Raw genomic sequence first — 26,055 nt, forward strand, 5'->3', positions numbered from 1 at the left:
TACACCAAGCTCTGTACGGCCGACTTGTGAACTAAACTGGATGCAAGTCTCAACTTAACCTATCTTAGCTACAATTTAGGCCTATCTTAGAAGAGCAAGATGCTGTAACTGAACTAGTCAGATGTTTGGAGGTATACAATCAAATTTTCAAAACAACAAAACATATCTACAAGTTTAAAAATGTGTGTACTGTCGGCTCACAACCGAATGGTCCCAGGTTCGTTTCCCTGCGCAGGATGAAATGTGTGTAAGATACAAGGAAATGTATACAAGTCATATAAGTATATAAATTTTCACCATCTGTCAAATACGTTTCCGTGGACCTTCGTTATTAAAACAAGGCAGACAAACACTAAACATAAATCAAGCATTGAATGTAGTCAAACACCATTTTCTGGTGGGCTGACAAAAGCTATCTGAGCTAAGCACTGGTACAGTCATACCTCAGGAAGATGCTCAGGCCTGTGGGACCCACCCTTGCCTACCACAAGCCAGGATCACAATTTGCCTCCCTCTATGAATTGAGGAGGAGCTTGAGGATAAAAATATACCAGATCAAGAAAATCACACCAGACACTACAATTGCAACAAAACAAGCAACTGCTTGAAGAAAATTCATCAGAGGTAATGAGGCAAACAATTGGTGTCGAAGGTCAAACACCTTAACAGCGATGTGCCTTATTGCCACCAGGTGGTAGCTAAGGTCACTCAAATTTGTTTATACCACAATAAGGAAGGGAACAGGGTTAAAGTACAGGATGCTAAAACACTCAATACCCTTTCCTCAGGTGATCCCGACTGCTTGTCTTCGCAGACGCTTGATTTACGTTTTCCATATCGACTCTTGGGAGTGTTGATTGATCCTAGATAGTCGGCCAGAACCATCATGGCTTCTCCCTCATCATCACAATCTGAAAAGGGAAGAGCAAACTTTGAAAGGCAGCAAAGATAGTACTTTCTCAACCTGCACACTAGTCATTTAGTTCCAACGAAACAAAATCATATGTTTGCAATCAAGTGATAAATTTATGCATTACGTTTCCCCCAGAACATTATCAACTTATTGTTTTACATCCACGTCACTCAATGTGCAAGATGCACGTGAGCGGAGTGAAGAGTGAGCACTCAACTGTCCCAGGATGTTCAGGATTCCAACTAAATATGCTTCAATTAAATGAGGGCAATTAAGAAGGGTATCCTAGAGTCAGTATGTCTCATACTATAATACAGAGTTTTTAAACTTGTATTGTTATGCCTACACTAGGTGTTGTGAGTACAAGGTTGGATTACGGACACAAGCTGGTGTAACGATCACAGGGAATGTGAGGAGCATGCAATGAAAAGGTTAATGGGTGCAGTCTTTTTAGTGGAGAGAGTTGCAGTTGAATGTGTGATAGCAATTGTGGTGGTTGTGGTTTCTGTGGCAGTGATAGCAATTGTGGTGTGGGTTGCTGTGATTTCTGTGGCAGTGTTGGATACAGAGGTGCTTAATTATCAAGTGCTTAACTATCAGTGACTACAGAGGAATGAAGTCTAGCTCTTTATGCTCTACCTCAGCCTTTAATATCTGGTATGCTAATTACAACTCAACGTGTTAACGTTCTTGTCATGTTTATTCTTTCCCTTGTGAGTGGAAGCGACTTCAACAACAAACTTCCTTCAACGCATTCCACTTGCTGACCACTCGTACAGGACACGAGAATTCCTTACATCCCGTACTTAATTGTGTATCCAGCATCATCTCTTATCCCTTTAGTCAACCCTTCTCTCAAACAGGCTTCCTTTCTACCTTGTATATTCCCCATCATTATCAGCAATGTAGTGATCATATCTCCCATTTCTTCTTTCTTCTACTGCTGTAAGTGAGACTTCCCTTAACATGGTCCTCATAGCAGTCTTTTCTCAATAATGGTACAAGTCTAGTTGCAAACCTTTGTATTTTCTTGGTTCCTTTTGTGCCTCACCGAGTAAATGAATGTTAAACATGCATGCAATGTGGGTGGCAGAAATCGTAACCATGAAGCATGAACAAGAACAAACACTGGCCCTCTAGAGAAACCAAACATTCCAGGGAATACTATCATCATTCATCCTGTAACACCATAAAGGGTTGTATTTAATATTTCACATACAAGTAGAGTCAGTTTACGCAAGATGTTGGGTGCTGCCAGGTAATCGGTCCTTAGCTTTTCAAAAGTCACACCTTCAGTGTGTTCACATGTCTGGCAGAGGTCAGGTCGGGTTAAATGACCTTGCCTCTCAGCTAAGCTGATAATTGTAGACGGGTGGCTGTGTTCTTCCCACCAAATAAGCCGCTGTTTAGGTGTGGTAGGAAGATAGCCGAAGACTATCTCCTGGTAGGCGGAGTTAAGCTCCCAGTTTGCCCTTAAATACCCGAGCTTTTGTGCAATTTCAAGAGAGAAGCCTCGCTACACCAGAGAGGTTCCAGCAGTAGCAGGCCAGGTCTACGAAGGTCTGTCCCCCCACAAGCTAGTGGGGCCTTTGTCAGCTGTATTTCCCCCCCCCCCCTCCCTCCCTCCCTCCTTCCTTCCTCTCCAACCATCTTAGATCATAGACCGTGGCGAGTTGAGTTTTAAGGTTGACATATTGTATATTGTGTTTCCCAAATTACATGACGTGTAATTTTCAGGGGCAGTCAGCAGTGTTGCTCTCAATTTCTTGTGTGGCGACTCAAATTCTGAATTAATGTTAATATTTGAAAGTTAAGAAAAAAGGTTGAATTATAATATCCATATGATTGAATTTTCATTAATAGATAATAAAATGATAGCCACTTTATTTTTAAATTATGTTTAATTCTGATGCCTTTAATCTTTGATTATGTCATAATGCCTTACGATATAGAGGAAGCTAGAGTGGAGAACACTCTGAGGTTTACTTAATGATTAATGGTATGATTATATGCTTGCAGTTGTTGTTGGTTACATCACTTAACACTGCTGAACACACAAGCTCCATTCCTTGTCTCTTAAACCCGTAACTGGATGGTGGCAGCACTTGCTACTCTTCTACCCTTTTATCTACATCTTATCTACTTTACCTACTCTAACCCATTTTCTCTCATTCTAAACTTTCTTTCTCATGACTATTCATCGCTCTCCTCTCAATCACCCCTACTCACGCCTCCCTTCCACCTTACTCTCCCTGAGTTTTCATATTCCTTTCTCCATTAATTCCGATACATTACAATCAGAAAGTGTGAAGCCAATGATAGGCCCAGCAGAGCCTACTGGTATTAGACAAACCAGTGGAAAAGGGAGGGCAGGCCGACTGACCAGTTCATCCTCCTAAGGTTTCTCCAGCGTGAAGAAAACAGTTAATTTAATGTGTCCTTTCCCAACCTACCAGAGGACCTAAGGTAGAAAATGGGACAGTACGTCACTTTCGCAAGCCACTTCCATTTTCTAGTATGACAATTTCTAGCTTTATGTAACACATAGGAGCGAAAAGCGATGTTCTTTGTAGGAGGATAGGTTGGAGTGAGACCCGAGGCGACTAGGTAGTAGTCAGTTGTCAGTCAGTCAGTTGTCCTGTTAGTCAGTCACAGTCAGGGAATTTATCCTACAACAATGTTTGTTTGCCTAGGGCCGCCAAATTACCTTCAAGCAGTGGCTTATTTTGTTACACCTATGCTTTCTGCTGCATTTTACCAGTCTCATGGTGGTTTCCCTACGCTCCACGCTTTACTGAAGGAGCCAGACTCTAGTAGTGGCTCCCAATAGGTGACATAGGATTCACAGGCCTGGGGCCAGATTCACGAAAGCACTTACGCAAACACTTACGAACCTGTACATCTTTTCATAAGCTTTGGCGGCTTTGTTTCCAATTATTAAACAGTTAATGAGCCCCGAAGCACCAGGAGGCTGTTTATAACAATAACAACAGTTGAATGGGAAGTTTTCTTGCTTGTAAACTGTTTAATAAATGTAACCAAAGCCGTCAAAGATTGAGGAAAGATGTTCACGTTCGTAAGTGGTTGCGTAAGTGCTTTCGTGAATCTGGCCCCTGGAGTATTAGGCCAAGGCTTGGCAATATAACATTTAAGCTTGGGGAAGCTACCGAGAGGTCTCTTCCAGAAAATAAACAAAACACCATACATGAATTAAATACTTCACACAGTGCTGTATTTGATTCTTTTTACTTCAGTTACTCTAATAATAAACAACACATTAAAACTTTATTAATGAAAATATAACTTTTATGATAGTGTATTATTTCATTACCATAACTTCAAAATGGAAATTCACAAGATGCAAGAGAGAGGCTGCTTACTTTCCAGTGCCACTTTGTTGACGTCGAGTATGGCTAGTGCAACCATGAACACTACACGAGCACCGTCGTAGAAAAAGCAGTCTACCACATGCACAGCCGCTTCAAATGGCATTACACTGTAGGAGAATGAAGCCATTTTAGTGCATCATTTGAGCTTACAACATTAAATTGAATTAATACATTATTATAATTACAGTAGCAGTCTCAAAGATAATATAAACCTGGAAGTAAACATTGTAAAATTATCTCGTGTGTGTGTACGCAATATCTTCACCTTGCACACACAATCAACATGAGCATATTCATCTATTTTGAAAGTATGTAATTATAATTCTCCATACACACATTACAGCCAACTCATCTAACGCATTTCACATAAGCACACAAAGATTGTTTTCAGAAATACATCTACATCGCTTCCATTCCATTTCCACTACTGTATCAGTTTATTCACCATAACCCCCTTATTTGGTCAGCTTCTCTATATATCGGTACAAGGTAGTGTTGTAGAAGGTATGTACCTAAGCTATCTAAATCACTCTTGTCCTGCTTTATACATCAATACATTCCTCAGCATCTTATCCTCAACTCTCTACAATATTATATCACCTGTGCACCTATAACCCCTATACAGCATATCTCTACCCCCCCCCATGACAAGGGACCAACACGATAGTCAGTCAAATTATACCCACAACATTATACAATAGGTACATTATACAACAGACCTACATCCTTAGCAGGTCAGTTTTATCCATACCTCCAGCACAACTCTTCAATTCTCTAACAATTGCTCCATCCTTTATGACTGTCACCCGGTTTAACAGATAATGTAATATCCTTATGTACAAGTCTTCATTCAATGTTACTGATGGACACAAAACTTTTCATATTCCAAATTTGTCATCGAGCAACTTTCTCCCATTTTCCTGCCCTAACACTATCGAGTGATTCTTGCAACTGAATCGGTTTCATGTTACATTCACCTGGGCTCAAGAGACTCGAACCGTGAGAGTGTCATTCACGTAAGACCGAAGCTCCATCGTCCGAGCTATTGAGTAGTCTTCTGTTCCACGTACTTCTGCACAAGTCAACTAATGCTGGTTTCATCCTTCTCTACAAATCCTTAATGCTATTTAATCAAATTTCATCTAAAACATCTATATGAATTATGTGCACAGAGTACTGGTGAGAAAGAAGCTACATGTACAGGTTGAGATGATACAAACCTGAGAAACAGGGTAAGAAACCAGGACAACGAGATGAGAGAAATGATGCCGAGGTCTGAAAGCTTGGTGTGGAGGCCCGGCATGTGGTCTTGAATGAGGTCTTCTAGTACGCCTTGGTCAACCAAGGCCCCGACAACCCGAGTGTTATAATAATCGGGGAGGAGACGTTCGCTCAGAGCAGCCAGGAGCCAGAACGACTCCTCTTCATTGCAGTACACAAGGAGGACTGATGCCACAATGTTCATGGCTTGACAGTAACCTTAGGGAATATGAATTAGGACATTATATTATACCAAAATACTGTACCTATTATCCAAAAACCACTAAAATGAAAAATAATTAAGTAGTCAAATTCCCCAAAAGAAGGCACAATATCCAGATTTATATATATCCAGCAAATTGTTAGTTTTTGCTGTAACACAGCACACATTGCAATCATTACACAATTTCTAAACCAACATTGCATTGGCATATTGCCATAAATGTACCAAATTCAGCAAAAGTAACCACAATGGTCCTAAAATTATGGTCAATTGGACCATAATTTAGCCAGTTATGAGTACCTTACTACATATTACACCAAATGATTCACACTACAAGGGTACAGTTGTGACTCCAGCCTAGTCAACACTAATTTATAATGAGCTTAGCCCTGTTTACCCCTTTTCTTAACTAACTCTTTGGATATAATTGGAATTCATTTCACATTCTAAGAATGGGTGTCAAATCTCGACCTTCATAATACCTTCTACAAGTATTTTCACATGTCATACTGTCTTCCATTACCAGTAGAACTGCCCAAGTCTGCCTCAAGATTTTCTATTTCCTAAAATGACTGCCACTACTGCACAACAATTTCAACATGGTTCGTGCCCTGAGCAGGGTGGATTGACTGGACACAAACTAGTAAGATAAAAACCTGAGATAAGTCATGGAAAGGAAAAGCTCTAAGGTTGCTAATAAGAGTTAGAGGTCATCATCTCCTATATCTACCTGAAGGGGCCGACTTGTTGGTTTAGGAAAAGTTGTTCAATGTCAACCAATATTTTTTGACTAGTTGTACAGTATATGAAAAGTGCTGAAATTGTCCCAAGTTTCAGTACTGCAGCGTAAATAGAAAGGGAGATTTTTTTTGTTTTTTTTCAACATTTTTTACACATTTTCAAGTCTACACTTCAGAACACACGTTTCAGATATAATTATTCTGTGACACTTTTCTGACACATTAGCATATAATAAAGGATTGCTATTTCAGAATTTCCAAAACATCTTTAGTTTTCCTAATACAAATGTTCAAAGTTCCCCCAAAAAATTATGCAAATATGGCATGTTTATTGCTATTATAAAATCAATAAATGAACTTAGAGAAAAATGAAAGCCCCCCAATGTAGAGACATGCCCTCCACATATACTGTGTAAGTTTCATGTAAATTGAATAAAAAATGAAACAGTTTTGTAAACGTTTGTGTCAATTGACAAAAAAAACAGAAATGAATAAAGTCTAAGGTTCTAAAATCTGTGGCTGAGGTTGACATCAACCAATTTTCTCCAAAATTGGCATCCTTACAGATAGGCTTACGTACAGTCAGGTGTGTAAGTTTGATGCAAATCGTCCGAAAAAAAAAAAAAAAAAAAAATTGAAAAAACACATTTTTTTTTTCTTAAAAAATTTTTCAAATTAAACTAATTATAATATTTGTTTAATATATCCTACTGTGATAGCAAAGAGTCATAGCTATGATTTCAGTTGACACTTTTGTTTGATAATCGATTTTGATCATTTTGGCATAATTTTCACAACTACTTCAATATTTTTTTCTCCCTTCCTATTTATGCTACGATGCTGAAACTTGGACCAGATGAAACACTTTTCATATAGAACTTGTCAAAAAAGTTTGATTGAAATCGAACGAGTTTTCATTTATTGCATTTTTGGAACCAGACGCCCCCTGAAGAGCCATTTCTATGGCCATGTTATAAACAATATCATAGCAATTGAAGTACATTAACTAAAATTTGATTAAATTCACTCCAAATATGCAGCAAGTGTAATTACATATATTATCAATTTTAAATAAATTTTTAACGAGAAAAATTCAATCTTTTTAGCTCAAGGAAATGTATGTAATATGTAATAACAAATTTTGCATATATTTCACACCTCTAAAATGTAATTCAGCAACTAACCGATGGCAGGGTTCCTACACGCGTAGGCACAGAGCACCCGCCTTAGAGCCGATATTCCCGTCTCGCTCTGAAATGCAGGATGTTCTGGGAGGGACCGATGTAGGTCCCTCTCGATCTCATCATTAGCAGGACCCCCACGCTTTAATCCCGCAATTACTGCTTGTTCGTAATAACCCGGATTAGTTGCTTGCTCATTAATAGCACCTGCAAGTATACATTTAAATGAAAATATAATTGACGTTTTGCATGTCGTACTGTCACAAACATTCATGAATATGTCTTTATATATTATTATTATTATTATTATTATTATTATTATTTATTAATTATTATTATTATTAAGCATATATAGCAATGCATTTTACCTATCTGTATAGTGCCTTTATCTATTTTCTATTTGCCATGATGAAGGAGGGTAGCTTAGAAGAAGCTGATTGCAGATTACAAGTCACAATAATATGGCTGAAGCGTTTATATCCAACCCACAAGTGAAAATGAAGAAACAATGACGTCTTGGACCAAAATGTCATCGCCGTCGTCACTTCATTTTCAGTTGTGGGTTGGATCTCTATTAGCTGATTAACTGTTAATGTTGCAGGCGATGAGTCACAATAACGTGGCTGAAGTATGTTGACCAGACCACACACTAGAAATTGAAGGGACGACGACGTTTCGGTCCGTCCTGGATCATTCTCAAGTCGATTTGAGAATGAACATTCTCAAGTTCATCGACTTGAGAATGGTCCAGGACAGACCGAAACGTCGTCATCCCTTCAATTTCTAGTGTGTGGTCTGGTCAACAACTGTTAATGTTGCAAAGGTTTCACTACAAATGTTCTGTACTTGATCTACTGTATTACTAAAGGGCACACACACTTCCCAACATTTATGGCCGACTCGTTGGAAGAGCTGACCTGAAATATACCATAATGGTTCTTGGCTGCTTTCGCACTTTTAATGCTAGTGCATTAATAATAAATTGATAATCACTTATTTTTAAATGGTGTTTAATTCTGATGCCTTTAATCTTGGATTAATGTCATAATGCCTTACGATATAGTGGAAGCTAGAGTGGAGAATACTCTGAGGTTTACTTAATGATTAATGGTATGATTAAATGGATTATATTGATATCGGCAGTCCTTCTACGGACTGCCGATATCAATATTCTGACCGATACTGTCTTAATGGATACTAATTATAAAATGACTAATATATATAATATTTAAAAAGAGGATCATAGTACAGCAACAGTTGAAAGTTTACAGGTATCAATACTGCAAAAATAGATCATCATCATCAACAATGATATACTGTATGTGCATGTATGTACAGCGATACATGCATTTAGTTGAAAATATTTATATACCATATTCTAGTAATGCTGACCATGAAGCACATAATCAATAGACTTTATGAAGCATGGGTCAAATTCTTAAATAAATTCACAATATTACTTAATTCATTGGCTTATTACCTAATAAAATGTATTCTATAATACTTATTCAACACAATATAAATGAAAACAAAGATTTATCATTTATAAATATCAATTGGTATACAGTAGTAGCAATTTTTGTTTTGTTTTACAAAATCAAAAAAATTTAAGTCACAATATTTGCTAGAAACTAACAACCACAGAAAAACTGACAACTTTGGTATATTCTCAGTATTTACTAACCAGAAAATATTAACCACACTTCTCGCCTGACAGTGTCTGGCAGCCCTTCCAGCACCAAGCGAAGAGTCTCCACCGTACGATACATGGTCACACCACGTCCATATTCGTTCCAGTGACGCTCCCAAAGGATCTCTTTCCTCTGTTCGCATTCTCCTTCCTAGTTAGAAAGCATTGCAAGTTTTAATATAATAATAATAAAAACTTTATGAATAAATAGTAGAATACGTTTTTGAAAAGATAATTTTGTCCATCAAAATACATTTAAAGGGTATTCAGCCACCAACAGTATTGGAACACATCATAACAACAATGTCTACTATATGACACAGTCAGGCTTTAACAAAGATACAAGTTAGATGAACATAATGGTGGACAGGGAAAATATCAAATGTCAAAAGAATACAAATACTGACTTCCACATCATCCTCAAGTCCAGCATAGAGGGCTCTCAAGGGCACTGTTGTCGTCTCGGTCTCGGGTGTTTCTGGCAAACCCGAACCATTGTTGTCAGATGTGCTCCCAAGACCTAGGGTAGGAACACTGATGTCATAAATGCACATCTAGATAGCTTTGGAATATACACAAGTTACAAATTTATCAGCTATTCAAAATTCATTGCCAACTTAAGTGAGGTAGAACAGGTGAGCAAATCAAATGATTCATGGCAAATCTCCATTTAATTTTCATTTCATATTTATATTCATGTTACATAGTTTCTATAACCCCCCGCAAGGTTGGAGCAGGGCAAGGTGAATGAACATGGGCCGGCTCGGTAGTATGACAGTGCTTCACAACATCTGAAAGGTTCACTCACCAGAACCCCAGAGTTCGAACCCCAGAATTGTTACAGAGTTCGTTCACTCAACCACCTTGAGTGAACGAACTCCTCTTAACATCATGAAACATCATCAGACTACTAAACTGGCAATGGTCATTCATCTGCCCTGTTTCTCAACCTTAGCTTCAATGTCCCTCTTGCCAGGGGGAGAGGGAACAGTTTAGTCAACTGTTCATGACTAAACATTTCAGTGGCATTTTTAAATCTCTCTTTCTGTGGTTAAAACTTCATATTATCCAAGCCAAGATATTTAAAAGAAGAACATGTAAACAAACCAAATACATTTAATTAGAGGATTAATTTAATACATTAACAACATTATAAAGTATATTTAACAGCTACCGATTGCTCAACAAGATACTGAAATCTGGTCCCTACTACCTCCTGAACTGAAATATACATTCAGGACGAATGTTAAGAGCCACAGACCAGATAGCTCTGTTGTGGCCATTATACTGCCATAACCTTGAGGTTACCTTGAGGTGCTTCCGGGGCTTAGCGTCCCTGCGGCCCGGTCGTCGACCAGGCCGCGTGCCAGTTTGTGTAGGTGAGAAGCCAGGTGGACTTTGATAATGCGTAAGCACCACTGGTGACCAATTTTTTTTTTTTTTTTAAGTAGAGGAGGGGCTTGGAAAGATTTCAGCACGTATGCTTATTCATTCCAAACATCGTTTTACAATGAATTAAATTTTCCCCCAGTACCCCCAAGCACCATCGCATGAACATGTAGGGACCACGTAAACAAAATTCTGCGGCGTAGAAATTTCGCCTCGTGCACCAACCAAGTAGGACAGCTCAGATTTCTCATTATGATTACAATACATAATAAACAAACTTAAAATTAGAAATAGTCATGGAAAATTTGGTATGAACTTACTTAAGCTACTGAGGCTAATGTCTTCACTTTTATCTTCAGAGACGGAGTTAGAGCGGCTGTCCCTCCTGACGCCCCCCACGACCATGTTGTCAGGCAAGGCACTGAAGAGTTGAGTGTGTATTCGATAATTATTTAATGATGACAAGAACGGGAATTTTTATGTGGGGAACCATTCAAGATATTTTATTCATGAATTAAGGAAAATCCTAAAGTTTAATAAGAGCATTATTGTATATTAAATAAGCTAAAATAATAATTCTAAAAAAAAAAAAAAAAAAAAAAAATTCAGTTGAAAATTAATTTTCATATTGCTGCTACAGTCAATACATATTTCTGATAGGTAATTAAAATGGGTTAACAGAACTAAAGGGAAATCATCATCAACACGTTTCCCACTTCCATGCAGAGGAGACGCATCAGCCCAGAGAAAAAGCAGTAAAGAAAAAATCAAAGGCATTTAAAAATATATTACAAACACTCATTCACCATAGTATTTTACCCATTACAAACCATTCGTGGCAACACAACCATTTTTTAAAACAAGGTGTACAATATCGTACTAACTTGCTTCCTTTTCATAAATAATTGTTACAGAGTAGCGACAGTTTGGTTTTTCAACGACAAACTTGTTTCTCACCGCAACCCGTCCACTTTTTCACAAGCAGTTCCAGCATCCTCACCCTCCATGGCTGTCCCTTTTCTCAGCCTTCCTTTCATCCTCAAACCCTCAAATTGACTTAAAATAAACACAATACAAATATTATGGAAAAAACAAGCTGGAGGAAAGCAGCAGCAATAGTGAGAGGGACGTGAAATGCAGTTAATTGTGGCAGAGAGCATGACGAGTTACTGTACATCACACAATGCAATGAGAAGATGATTAGACAAAGAGCCTGCCTTGTACAACACACTATAATCTATCTTCTGAAACTAAATGCCTTGCATTCACTGCCAATTTGTTCATCAGTTCTGCATTTTAATCTCATTTGCAAGCATTGATAATACAGAAATTCAACAGCCTCCTTCCACCTCAATATTTAAATACCATTCCAAAATTTGAGTTTCCTTTAAACTAAAGGTTTAATCTTGTTCAAAACTTCTACGAACTTCTTCTGGTTTAACACATGGTCTAAATCCAAACTTATATGGTTTCCTAGCAGTCAAAAATAAGAAGATATCATAACATGTTCAAAACAATTTCATCAATGAACAACGTACAAAAGATATGGACAAACAGATGGAATGCACGGGCTCACCATAGCCCGTGTAACAAGGAAATGTTTAGTTCCGAGTAGCTGAATCTAAAACAACAACAAAGATGGCATGCAACCAGCATATCTCGCCATAAAAGGATTTGCTGAACCACTAGCTTACTTCTTCGTGGGTATACTCTTCCCCAGCATCTCTGAAAGTTTACTGATGACGAAGTCTCGATCCCCAACATCAATGAAGAGGAAGGTGTTGCAAGCATTCATCTGCGTGGTACAAATGAAGAGAGCGTGCTTCACCATGACGTTGCCCTTGACGCTGTCCACACGCTCCACACTCTGAACAACTCGCAGTGGACACACTACACTAACCAGGTTGGCAATCTACAAATACAGAAATATATATTAAGAAACATTAGTACATGATATACTGTACTGTAAATTTGTATCTGCACAATGCCAATAGAAAAATTTTGATTTCTATTTCAATGCACGTCATCCTTGCATAATACTAATTTTCTGAATTGAATTGAAATAAGGTTATTGAGGTATAACCTTATTTCTGGCCTCGGGCCGGGCTTGGGGAGTAGAATAACTCTCAGAACCCCATCAACCAGGTATCAACCAGGTATAAATACACACAAAGGGATGAGGTAGCTCAAGCTATTCTCACCCCGTTCAGTACAACGTGTTCATATATATAGTATATACACATCACAATAAGCATATTACTGAACAATCTGAGTGATAAACATGTACATTTTATTTTTTCTGAATTGTAAGTCAATAATTTTGCATATGCTGTATTGTACTTGTAATATAATCCACCTGACACTGAAGGAAAAAAATATTTTTTTGCTGTGATATTTGATGCTTGCAATGACTGCAAAGTGAGAGTTGCTTAGGCAACAATTTATGCAGATAAAAAATATGATATGAATATTGCAATTACAAAATTAACAGCATATTTACAAAATTTCTTCAGGCCAAATTAAACATGGTACAATTAATTCTAACAAGTATTCATCCATTTAAAATAAGAAATCTCTTTTTTTTTTTTAGCCTTTGATGAAATAAACTTTAGAAAAGATCATATAAAGGAAACATTTTAACGTATGTGATACAGTCATAAATAAAACCGAAATTTGTTTTCACCCTTCAGATACCAAGATGCTGGATAGCCGAGTGGGGCTGGCTGCGGTGAATGTTGTTCATGCCTACTGGATTATACAATACAATACAATACAATTTTATTTAGGTAAGGTACATACATACAATAAATATTTACAAGGATTGTTTGACTTATAGGTAGAGCTAGTACATACAATGCCTAAAACCACTATTACGCAAAGCGTTTCGGGCATAATACTTTTTCATCACCAATACTTTCTCCCTAATCCCCATCAAAACATGATCCAACTTACTACCTGTGGCAGTTACAACAATTATCTAATAATAATGAGGCATTTGAGTCCCCCCTTGTAGTATAGGGGGGGGGGGGGGCTGCTGCATGGGTAACAGCTTCTCCCCCGTATCAACCTGCCCTGGAGAAGCCACTCCAGACCGACACCCAGCGCGCAACTTCATAGTCTCCCGAGACTGATGGCTACCTACTACTTATGACACAAAGGATAGCTATGTGGCCGGAAGAACTGTTGAGTTACCTTGCTATCAAAACAGATGTAGTTGAGAGAGATGTAGAGTGTGCCGCTGATGTAGGCCTTCTTGTACGGCGCCCACAGAGAGCAGCTTGTTGATCCGTCTAGTTTCTCTCTCAGCGGTAATCTGAGTTGTGATTTATAAAATACAATAAACACAAGGCCAAAATATAACATGAAGAGGTAGTTACTGAAGCACGCAATAGTCGAGCTTAAATATAATGAAAAATTCCTCTCAGATATTTAATGATATTAACACTTCAAAAAGTTATCATCTTTTACCAACCCTTTGAATGACCATAAATAAATAAAATAAAATATATTGTGCATACAACACCATGGTTTGAACATTTAGTATTGTTTGGATTTTTCTTGCATCCCATCCTCCTAATATATAGAGGTAAATGTAATGGCACAAATAAGTGTAATTATGCACTATTCCTATCAGTCACGAATTGTACTTATTACACTTAGTATTAAACCGTACTGTCAATTTGGAGGATGCGTTGTTTTCTTGGCACCAATTTTAATATACTTTGCCTTGTTTCGTGCCAGAGTAGTCTAGCTACATCAAACGACCATTTCTCAGTTGTTTAAACACTTAGTGCACACTGCGTGCACATGGCCATGATGATCACTGGGAGTGCACCAGTCTAAACTTTCCAACACATGCATTCAATTTGTAAACATAATTTGTGGACGAGTGTTAATGTTTTATGTTATTCATTTGTTATGGAATTAGCTAGCAAGAATGATTAACTTGGTCAAAATCCAAGAATATGTAATCCATTATGGGCCTATGTGGTTCCATAGTGTTGTACGTGTGAAGAATCAGGTGGCGTGGCAGGAGCTAAAATTATAAATGCTGTGGGGGAAGCCCTCGTACATGTCGAGCAGTGACTGATTTAGTGATTGAAGATCTGAGATTTTCAGGGCCAAATCTAGTCTCTCTTGTGTGCCATGTTGTTCGGTGCAAGGTCATCACTATGGTGCTTTATAGAGTAATATGGTGTCCACTAAAGACTGCTCTGGGCAAGTTCCTGTCACTAGAAAAACTATCAGCACAACTATTCGCATACTTTGTATCATTATATAATAGAATGTGAAAAAATCGTGGAATTCAGAGAACACCATTAAAGGATTCCAAGAAATGTGTAAGTACTTCATTCATAATGATGTGTTGCCAGGAATCTTAGCAAATTATTTAAAATTTGCTCACTGTAGGTGCAGCCTGCACATGACTGTATAGCTGCCGCCCAGTTGGGTGGGTGTGCAGCAAGACTAGTAACTGTGTGACTCACCATAGATATAAAGTGCCTTGTATAATGACTGTTGTGAGCCTCTTGTTGAATCACTTTTGATATAAAAAGATTATAGATATGTACAGTATATGGATTTATAGTATATACAGTATATACAGTATGGGATGCCTAATAAAGAAAGAAATTGAAATAAGTGAAATTCAATCATATTCTTTTATACATGAAAATAAAATTTGTATTTAATTTTTTGAAAAACTCCTGAAGCACTGTCAAAAAAAAATGTAGCCTTATATGAGAGGCTGTCAGCCACAATTCCCCAGTACACGAATGCTTCCTGCCAAAAACACAGTGTTCAATTGAATGTAATGAAATGCCTTTTTCTGGGTGAGCCCCAGAGGCTCCCTGGAGCTATCAGGCTGAGGTGTGTTATATTAGTCTGGGCCATCAGTCAATTGGAGTTCAACCTACCGGGGACCACGAGCCAGAACCTGGCCCCCTCAGAGAGGCAAAGGGTGCAATGACCTATAGAAACCCCCATGCGGTTAGGGGCACTCCATGTCTGCCATCGACAGGGGGTTGGGAAACCCCAACCACATAGGGGTTTCTATAGACCATTGCTCCCTTTGCCTTTCTGAGGGGGCCCAGGTTCTGGCTCGTGGTCTCCAGGTGGCTGAACTCCAATTGACTGATGCCCCCGACTAATATAACATATCAGCCTGACAGCTCCAGGGAGCTGTAGGGGCTCCCTTCAGAAAAGTTTGATTTTCTTTTAATACAAGTGAATATACATTCTACAATTTTATGCTTAAAAGTGCTTTCCTTTGAGTGCTTTTGTAACCAAAATTTTACTCTAAATTATCTTGTGTTATACAAGAAATTTAAAGGTTTATTATTGGCATTCAAAGGGTCAAGTTAAAATTAGACCTATGTTAGAGAATCGTGGAAAATATTACCTGAATTTGCTGCGGAACATATCCGAGTGGGCTCTGGCATCTAAGTCACGCTTCAAAAATGATGGTTTCTTTGGCACCTTCTTACTGTTGTGAATATTTTAATTATTAAAAATACATTTTTTACTCCCACACCTGACTTCTTCACAATGTACACACACAGAGGTGCAGTTTACTTCTCAGTATACATAGACAAGCTTCCTTTAATCCTAAATTCTCTTTGGGGGGCTAAAGTTTAAGGCAGGTCAAGGAAGGACTAGGGTAAAGTTGCCGATCTTCGTCGGTGTAGAAAAATTATTGGAGTTTATATTGAATAAAAAAAATTACAATAAATTTTTGAAAAGCTTTAAGATATGAACCCAAAACTATAAAGCTGCTAAACTATAAAATACAGCTCAGTCCTCTGGAACTACTGTGCTGAGCATTAAGCTAATATTAATATCAATATAGAAGGTAACATGGTGTGTTGGTCTTCTTCGGGAGCATATTCAATTGCTTTAAAGGAACTTGGCATTAATGGACTGCCTCAATGCTTCAATTATGTGACACTGGTGTCCAAACACAACTGTCTTTCCCAATATGCACCTTTCTACGTATTTACCCACAAGTCATTCTACGCTTTAAGTTATATATAGTTACCTATATGTAACCAACTTATCTTAAAGGTGTTCTAAATCCCTATCTCATAGAGAGTAAAGAATATGACAACTATTTGATGATCAATCAAAAAATATACCGTATGTATGTATGTATGTATGTATGTGTATGTGAATGTGTGTGTATTATTATATATATATATATATATATATATATATATATATATATATATATATATATATATATATATATATATATATATATATATATATATATATATATATATATATATATATATACATATATATATATATATATATATATATATATAAAAATATAAAAGTATTTATATATATATATTTATATATATATATTTATATATATATATTTATATATATATATATATATATATAAAAGTATATATATATATATATATATATATATATACTTTTTTCCTGAGCATGTCTAGTCATGAAAATGTTTTTAATTTTTGTTCTCAAATTGTTTATTCTTAAGATACTGTTCATGTTTCAATATGTTACTGTAGTATATGAGTTCCTGGCATTTTTGTAGTTTCATGTTATCTAATAATGCAAATGCTGTGGTTTCTCGATATGCCGGTGGCCGAGCACCAGTGACCAGACGAATATCAGCAACGTTACCCTAAGGCCAACTGTGACTCGGTAATCAGTCACTCTCCCTTAAACCTGAACATTCGGGCTAAACTGCATATGAAAGACAATTTGAACATGTCAAGGAACAGAAGCTGGAATAGTTACACTGCTCTTGAATGAATTCAATTAGAATAACAACTAAATTTCAGGACAGTACTGTAATGTGATACACTTCCAGTTATAGCTTAGTGAATATAATGGGGCGTTTACCAAGCTATGTCCACAGAGTAAGCTACACTATAAACTCGGCTAATTCTAGGTAAAGGCAAATCAAAGTAAGGAAAATTATACAGTGAACCTCCCGCCCCCCCCCCCCCCCCCCCCATTATCAGGATCCCTACTTTTCAAATCCTTGAAATATCCAGACATAAAAATATCCAGTTTTCTACCCCCATTAAATGGATCACATCATGACCAGTTAATGGGAATTAACCCCAATTATCCATAAAGTCTCAAGCAATTTAACTGCAGTTTTGGACATTGGAGTATGTGGATGGGCCTGGTTTGAACAAGATCATACTGCTAATTTTAAATTTGAGAATGAAGAGTTAGGAGTAGGGAATATTGACCCGTATCGCCTTCAATGCTGCTTTTATGGTTGATAAAAAATGACAAAAAAATCTCAACGAAAAGAAACAGTTTGAGGCATGGGAAAGTTAATCGGCCCATTTTGGAGGAAATCGTATTGCCTGGACATGGCGAGTTTCAATAAGTTTCATTTAGTGAAGATTTGAATCTGGCTCAGTGGAGGTGCAGGAAATGTTATCTTAAATATGGTTACAAGACTAGATCTATTAATTATTTATAGGAATGACTTTCCAAGAAATTCCATGGAAAATCTTGAGCAAAAGCTACCTTTGGGCATAGGAAAGTCAATGGGGGTTACTGACTTAACTTATTTATAAGGAAATATTAGTATCATTGGGGGACCAATGATACTAATACTAATACAATAATACTAATACAATAATACTAATACAATAATACTAATACAATAATACTAATACAATAATTAGTGTCATTGGGGGGCCAATACTTTATCATTGGGGGGGCTTGGCCCATTGATTGAAAATTATGCTTCAGTCGAATGGATCCTGGGAAACCCTGGGGATTGTGAAATCTCTTTAGCAACACATTCTCCAGGTACATGTCCATTATACTGGTTGAAATTAAAATTTTGCTGTGAAATTCACCCACAGATCATGTGGAAAAATTAGGGGTATGAATTTGATTATCCGGATTTCCAGTTAACCGGACAACTGGAAGTACTAATTGTTCTGGGTAATTGAGGCAAAACTATATATCCCACTTCAAATAAAAAATTATCACTCAATAACTTAGTAGGATAATAACAAATAATTGAACCTCATCTCGGAGATGCTTTCAATGATTTGAGTGAAACAAAATTCTAATATACAGTAATTCTATCTCATAAAAACATAATAAAAAAAATGTCTGGCCTGTTCCTTACCTGACTTTTGTAAGCAAGTCTTTATCTTCCGAGAATTCCTCATCATTTATCAGCCTGAAAAATTATGTAACAAAATTACTACAAGCAAAATTGAATTTACCTATCAAATTTTTTCACTATCACAATAAAAAACAAAATTTCATACACCCATTTCCTTCGAAAACTCTTCTTCATGCAATTAAAAACCAATTCATCTCCCTACCATTTTTTGCACTTGCTGCCTTTTGTAACAAGAGTTCAAGAATTAGACAAATAAATCACATGGCCTACATAGCAGAGGATTGTACACTCTTCTTTTTGATTTTTAACATTCATCTCCATAAAAACATGACCATTGCTCACCCCCTCCATATGCCATTATATCTGGTGAGAAAATCAGTAGAAGCTGTGATAAGGATTCGAACCTCTGCTTTGGGAACTCCCAAGCAAACGCCTTAGATGACTGGGCCACAAAATGGTAAAAGGATTGCAACCTGGGTTTCAATCGAATCCACGAGGGTTCCCGAGGCTTCCACCAAAGTCAAACACAGAGCATAGGTTCGAATCCTCATCACGGCTCCTACTGATTTTCTTAAGGATACATCATGTTAATGCGATTCCTCCTCTGCATTATATCTGGCCTTATTATTATTAGTCTCATCGACGTATTATCAGGCTTCTTACTCACCCCCCCCCCCCCCCCGCCCCTCCTTGGCATCAATCTTACCTCTCACAAGCAATACTGTCCTTATTTCACATTTTCTCTGCACCAACAACCATACAACAACCATTGTTGCCTCTCGCCTCCAATTTATTCTTAAAGGAGGCTCTAACTACCAGTCTTATAAGCTTCCTTCTTCCAGATTAAAAACCATATTGTCTTCCCTGGCTCATACCTTCAATTAGTCTTGGTACTCCAAAGCCTTTTTGGAATTTAATTTAATTATGTTTTCTATATTTTTTATACTTGGCATTCTTTTCAATAGATTCATTTCTGTTTCTTTGAAATCACTTAAATGCTGATGTCGTCAAGGAGCAGTAACATTAAATAAAACAAAATACAAATTACAGGTATCTGTTTAAAATTTATCAGCTTGTAGGATGTTCTATTCTTTACTGCAAAGACAGAGGACAGTAGTTGCCCGAAACACTTTGCGTAATAGTGGCTTCATTAGTATGTGTAATTCCTGTCCCTACAATTGTGCATTACTCTTAAATTCTCTATACACACATTATTGGAATGAAAATTATCATTATTATTATTATTATTATTATTATTATTATTATTATTATTATTATTATTAACAAATATGTAAACATATGAAAGCGTCCAAACCCCAGATACTCTACATTCAAAATTTCATACCAGACAAATAGCAGTGTAATACAGTACTGTATACCTGAAAGCTACAAAATTTTATCAAGATGCACCTTCCAACCCAGTTTATACATTCACTCTGGTGAGTGATGCAAGATGATGCCAAGATATACAAGAACAAAATCATTTAGACAGGGATAATACTTACTGTTTCATAGCCATATTGGCAAGTTGCTCCATCAGTTCGTACGTTTCCTTCTTCCTTAGCAACATTGAGAAATAATGCTGCAAATATATAAATATATATATTTTTAGTAAGATGTAAGTTGTGGCTTTAGTTTTATATTACACCTATTGCAAGATAGTGTGCACTAAAACTTTGGCTACAGTACTTCCCAAATATTCATTCAGAAATTAGCATTTTTCATATAACAATAGGCGGGTGAAAAAGGAAGAGTATAGAGAATTGTAGTGTGTTGTGTATGTAAAACATGCTGGGTACAAGTGGAATGTTATGTACATTGAAAAATTAAAGGATTTGTGGAATATATTGTAAGTAAATGTGCACACACTTCCCCCTGCGTATGTAAAGTGCAGGGATAAGTAATGTCACTACGTTGCCAGTACTGTACCTAGAAACTACATAAGTAATTTGACCATAACCAATGTTTCTCAAGTAGCTAGGACTGTCTCCTCCATATGAGCAAGAAACACAGTTCAGTAGTCCAAACTTTAATAACAAGACAAGAAGAAATAAACAATGTACGGGTAGATACTTGTATAAGGGGAGGTACCTCGTGATCTCTAGTGGACACTCTTATACTGTCGGGAAAGATGAGTGCATTCGTACAGTCGAGCAATGTTACGTCCCGCCAACGGACGATGACGCGAGTCTCTTTACCCAGGAGGAAGGAATAGAAGCAGAGGTAGTTGACACTCAGGTACAGCCAGCCTTGTCTCGGTAGACGGTTGTGCCAGTAACTGCAACAAGTAAACGCTAATGCTCATCACATTTACAAATTGAAATATTTACTTAAGATTTTTTTCATTTACTTATTAAACAAGGAACTTGATGTACACTAAAAATATATACAGTATGATATTGAATACCATATTTACCACTTCTTGTGTTAGTAAGATTCAAACCAAATAAGAAAACTTGTATCTTTTAAGAAAAAAAAATAACCACAGATGTACAGTACACAAAAGTTACCTTTATCAACAAACTTGATTAGGTGACAATTCTTTACATAATGCATGCCCTGTAGAAGATAATCTCTCTCCAAAATACTTTACCAATCATTCATTCATTAAATTATCTTTGCTAAGAATGCTCCCAATAGACAGTAAAATTATATTATCTGGTATTTGTTAGACCTAATCAATGCCAGATTGGAAAATATACAGGACATTAGAGTATTATTTTTATTTTTTTTTTTTTTTGAGATATATACAAGAGTTGTTACATTCTTGTACAGCCACTAGTACGCGTAGTGTTTTGGGAAAGTCCTTAATCCTATGGTCCCTGGAATACGATCCCCTGCCGCGAAGAATCGTTTTTTCATCCAAGTACACATTTTACTGTTGCGTTAAACAGAGGCTACAGTTAAGGAATTGCGCCCAGTAAATCCTCCCCGGCCAGGATACGAACCCATGACATAGCGCTCGCGGAACGCCAGGCGAGTGTCTTACCACTGCACCACGGAGACTGCTACTGCTAGAGTATTTCCATACACAATGTGCTATATATGCAATGACACCTTTAAGTTTAGACTCGGAATGAAACACAATGAAAATGGGAAATGAGGTAATAATGGTGGTGATGAATATTGGAGAGATAATAATGGTGAGGGGCAGTATTTAGCCTTCGTCCATTCTGCAAATATTACTGTTCATTCATTATTAATGGCCCATTTCCCACCTTCCTAACATTGAGAGGCCACAACCAGGATAAAAATAATTCAACTATGGGACTCCCATAAATGGGGATAATATAATAAATGGTAATTATATATATTACAACCTCCACCAACAACCCTACAGCCATCACCACCAACCACCCTACAACCACTTCCACCAACTCTGCAACCACTACACATATACAATACTTGGATATACTGTATTACCAACCTGCACGAATAGTAATTAACAAGCTTCTCGCCTTCAGGCATATTAAACAATTTCTTAAACTTGAAAGAAATTGCTTTAAAGGTATCAGAATCTGGATCTGAAAATAAGAGAAAAAAAAGACTGTCAAATACAGTACACAACTTCCTCATCCAGCAGAAGCCATGTGTGCTTTTTCAATACTGACCTAATACTATTTAACGTTTAGCAAATATGCCACTAAGAAACATCCTTCTTTATTAGCGCAATTCTTAGCTTGAAATCAATGCAAGGTATTTACTGATATGTACTACCAAGGGGTAGTCAAAATGTAGCTTTGGTATCTATTGGTTTTATATCTGATGAGATTACCACTGTGCCCATGTTTGCTACACTGGTACATATATATTAAAATGTAACAATGAAGGGTATAATTACCAGGGGTATTGTGCGGGTCCAACACAATTGAGTTTGCAACAAGAGACTCGATTTTGCACCGAACAAAATCGGTTACATCTTCGTCCTTGTCAAATGTGGCCAAGATGCTCATGAGATTACGTTCCAACCAAACCCAGTTCTCGTCGATTTCATCCTTCTTCAAAGACACAGCTATAACTACAAAAATAAGGAGTCAGATTTATTTTATGGTTTCCGTAAATGAAACCAACATACAGTACTGCTCTGAGTTTAAGAATACAGCACCATTAACTCAAAAAAATAATTCCAGTTGTGACTTTCAAAAACTGATACAGTAATTAGAACATTATTATACAATAATTACAAATCATAACCATTATCAAACTATTATAACAATTTTGTTTTTGTGTGTGTTCTAAGTTTTAGCAGCACTTACAAACTCTTCAGTAACACTCCTGATAATGTTGCATCTTCTGTTTAAGTACTTACCAATTGGTTGAAACTGTAAAGAAAAATATTGTTTGAAATATTTACTATAGTATATTTCTGAAGACGATGTCTGATGCAGAATTCGATATGGTGGTGGCTTAGTATCGAACACCGAGTCGAGTGTTCCCACAAGCAATCCAGCAAAACCTCTCGATGCTGCGTTCCCCGAGCCCTTTCGTTGTTGAAGGAGGAAATATGTGTTGGCCACCTCTGTGTCCCTGAAATTCCATACATATATTAATAGTACATGTCAGATGTAAATTAAATACAGAATAACTTTTACACAACACAGCCCAAGAAAAAAATTTACTCCTAGTGTATATAGTGTACTCTAACACACTAAATACACCTTTGGTTTAGACTTGGTCATAAAAAGTATTTGTGTGTACCTTTGTTAACATAAAGCTAATGAAAACTTAGGATGAGGATGTAACAAATAAAATGAATTTACCATAGACTTTTTATATTTTAACCATTGATTTAATACAATACAGTTATAATTTGAGAATATTCTTTGTTTAGGACAAGAGTTCACTTACCGTTTTACAAATAGACTATTATTGGAACTGAAATATGCTTTATCCTCACAATTATCTTGATAACTATCCAGGTGGTGTGAGAGTGGGTCTGATGTGTCTATGTAATCACTTTACCCTGAGGATGGGCTGTTATATGCCATGGTGAGACGCAAGTGTTACCAGATAAGGAATATGGAAGCACAGCTATATTGGCCTCAGTGTTCCTAATTGAAGAGCTTGTGATCGAATAACTAATTGTGCCCTGAAGCCAACATTTATACAATCAGGTCGCAGGAAAGATGTTGTGGAATGGTAGTTATTATAGTGCCATATTATGTGTTTCTGGAAACATGTCAACTCTCAAGAAGAGTCCACTCACTCAACATGTTGAGGTCTGCCCAGTCTATACCTCTTCCAAGTTGGCTTAGTTCCTTAATCCATTATAATGTGGAACTGTGCATTTACCTGTGCATCTGTACAGTATTTACATGTGTGTGTATCTGAACAATAAATATTACAAGATGTTTAATAACAGTTTTACTAAATTTTGATTGACACCCATCATTTTGTTTAACATTATAAACATGTTTATACTTCCACCTTTACTACACATGTTTGTATTTCCACCTGACCCACCCACTGTGTATTGACCCACATTACCTGTATGTTGGAAATGGGTAAAATACACATCTGTATAGAGACCAGAGCCAGGGTGCTCACACACAACAAAACTCTGAATGCTATCAGTTTAACATTAATATCTCTATGGTTATTACATAAGCAGCATGTGCCATTTTATAGAACAATGTCGCCTATTTCAATTCACACAATAACTCGTACAATAAACTTAATTTATCATATTTTTAATATGCCAAGGATGTCGATAACCTTGCGTGTCCAGTGAGCGGCGACTAAACCTGCAGTACCTTGTTATCTTGGTAGACCCACTTAAGATATCAGTAGTTTTATTTACTAAATAAACATTGCCCGAAATGCTATGTGTACTAGTGGCTTTAGGTATTGTATGTACTACCTCTATTTTTAAATCTAACAATGTTTGTACTGTAACGCTGCAACTATGTATGTACCGTTCCTAAATAAATTATTATTATTATTATTATAAATGAACACAATCCTCTGCCTCACATTCTGGTCCTCCATTGCTAGGCAAAAATATGTCATAATAAAAACCTACAGGCAATTGTTGAGACTGTCGAAAGAAATACCATTATACATTTTGTTTACATCCTCCCCCACGGCTTCTTTTATTGCCAAGATCTCTGAAATTTGATCCTAAAATATTCTGTTCATTTTTTTGGGCCAGGATTATAAGACCAAATATTAAAGAAAAGCTCCAATCTTCTGCACTCAATTACCTAATTTTAATGCGACTAGAATTGTGCAAGTTTTGTCAAGTTCTAAGAAAAAAAGGTATAGCAAAGTGGCCCGCTGTGCTTAAATACCAACACTTGACTAGAATTAAACAATTTGAAGTATTTTAACATACAAATATCCACACAACTTTTATTGCCTTAGGGCCTGCTTAATGTATATATTTTGTACAACACAAATACATGTACGTATAATTGTCAAGACATTAAAGGAGTCGTGATCTGGACAGGTATTAAACAGCGTATAACAAAGAAACAAGACACAAATACGTGATACGTTCCAGCGGTGGAAGCAGAGGTTCCTCCCACTTGGTGACGTACGCCAGCCATAACAAAAACAATCAAAACAAAACAAAAACACAGGCCCGGAAATCTTCCCTTGCCAGTGACACCTCTCCATCAGATACACACCAGAACCCGCCGGCCACGAGGACTTCCTCTGGTTTGACCCACATTGTTACGGGGTTTGGGGGTTGTTAGCGTAGAGGGGTAATTAGCGGGGCATGGCAAGCCACCTCCTTCCCCGCGCTCAGCTGGCAGCTCACTGTTGACATGGAAGTTTCAGGCACCCGCCCACAGGTGGCCAGGCAAGTCGCCCCCCGCCAAATTCAAACTTGATTGAATTTTACTATGTTTACTAAATACCTGAATCTAGATCATCTTGTAGCCTCATGCTGTCTTCCTCTGTCTTAATCCTTCTCATAATTTTTGCATCATCAGCAAACAATGAGAGGAATGATTCTATACCATCTGGAAGATCATTTACATATATAAGAAACAGTATGGGTCCAAGGACTGAACCCTGCGGGACCCCGCTGGTGACGTCTCGCCAATCTGAGGCCTCACACCCCTCACAGTGACTCGCTGTCTTCTGTTACTTAGGTACTCCCTTACCCAATGGAGTACTTTCCC

The 26,055-nt window shown here is 37.2% G+C and overlaps 1 protein-coding gene across 3 annotated transcripts in view; it reads right to left on the reverse strand.

Annotated features, from left to right (window-relative positions):
* Tbc1d8-9 (TBC1 domain family member 8/9) overlaps window positions 1-25,712 on the reverse strand; it is a 42,836-nt gene extending 17,124 nt beyond the window's left edge. For all 3 annotated transcript variants that reach the window (XM_045763434.2, XM_045763433.2, XM_045763432.2), the window contains exons 1-17: window positions 25,555-25,712; window positions 23,280-23,452; window positions 22,767-22,943; window positions 22,353-22,449; window positions 21,017-21,203; window positions 20,431-20,507; window positions 18,926-18,979; window positions 16,187-16,270; window positions 13,978-14,098; window positions 12,480-12,697; window positions 11,106-11,206; window positions 9,804-9,916; window positions 9,391-9,547; window positions 7,710-7,913; window positions 5,523-5,781; window positions 4,294-4,409; window positions 778-911 (exon numbers count right to left, since the gene is read on the reverse strand). In XM_045763434.2, coding sequence (XP_045619390.2) covers window positions 778-911; window positions 4,294-4,409; window positions 5,523-5,781; window positions 7,710-7,913; window positions 9,391-9,547; window positions 9,804-9,916; window positions 11,106-11,206; window positions 12,480-12,697; window positions 13,978-14,098; window positions 16,187-16,270; window positions 18,926-18,979; window positions 20,431-20,507; window positions 21,017-21,203; window positions 22,353-22,449; window positions 22,767-22,943; window positions 23,280-23,452; window positions 25,555-25,598 — 2,316 coding nt within the window. In that variant the 5' untranslated portion in view covers window positions 25,599-25,712. The remainder of the gene's footprint in view (window positions 1-777; window positions 912-4,293; window positions 4,410-5,522; window positions 5,782-7,709; window positions 7,914-9,390; window positions 9,548-9,803; window positions 9,917-11,105; window positions 11,207-12,479; window positions 12,698-13,977; window positions 14,099-16,186; window positions 16,271-18,925; window positions 18,980-20,430; window positions 20,508-21,016; window positions 21,204-22,352; window positions 22,450-22,766; window positions 22,944-23,279; window positions 23,453-25,554) is intronic.
* Window positions 25,713-26,055: the final 343 nt, after the last annotated feature.

Source organism: Procambarus clarkii, chromosome 65 (assembly GCF_040958095.1).
Source record: "Procambarus clarkii isolate CNS0578487 chromosome 65, FALCON_Pclarkii_2.0, whole genome shotgun sequence".
In the NCBI taxonomy this organism is placed as follows: Eukaryota; Metazoa; Arthropoda; class Malacostraca; order Decapoda; family Cambaridae; genus Procambarus; species Procambarus clarkii.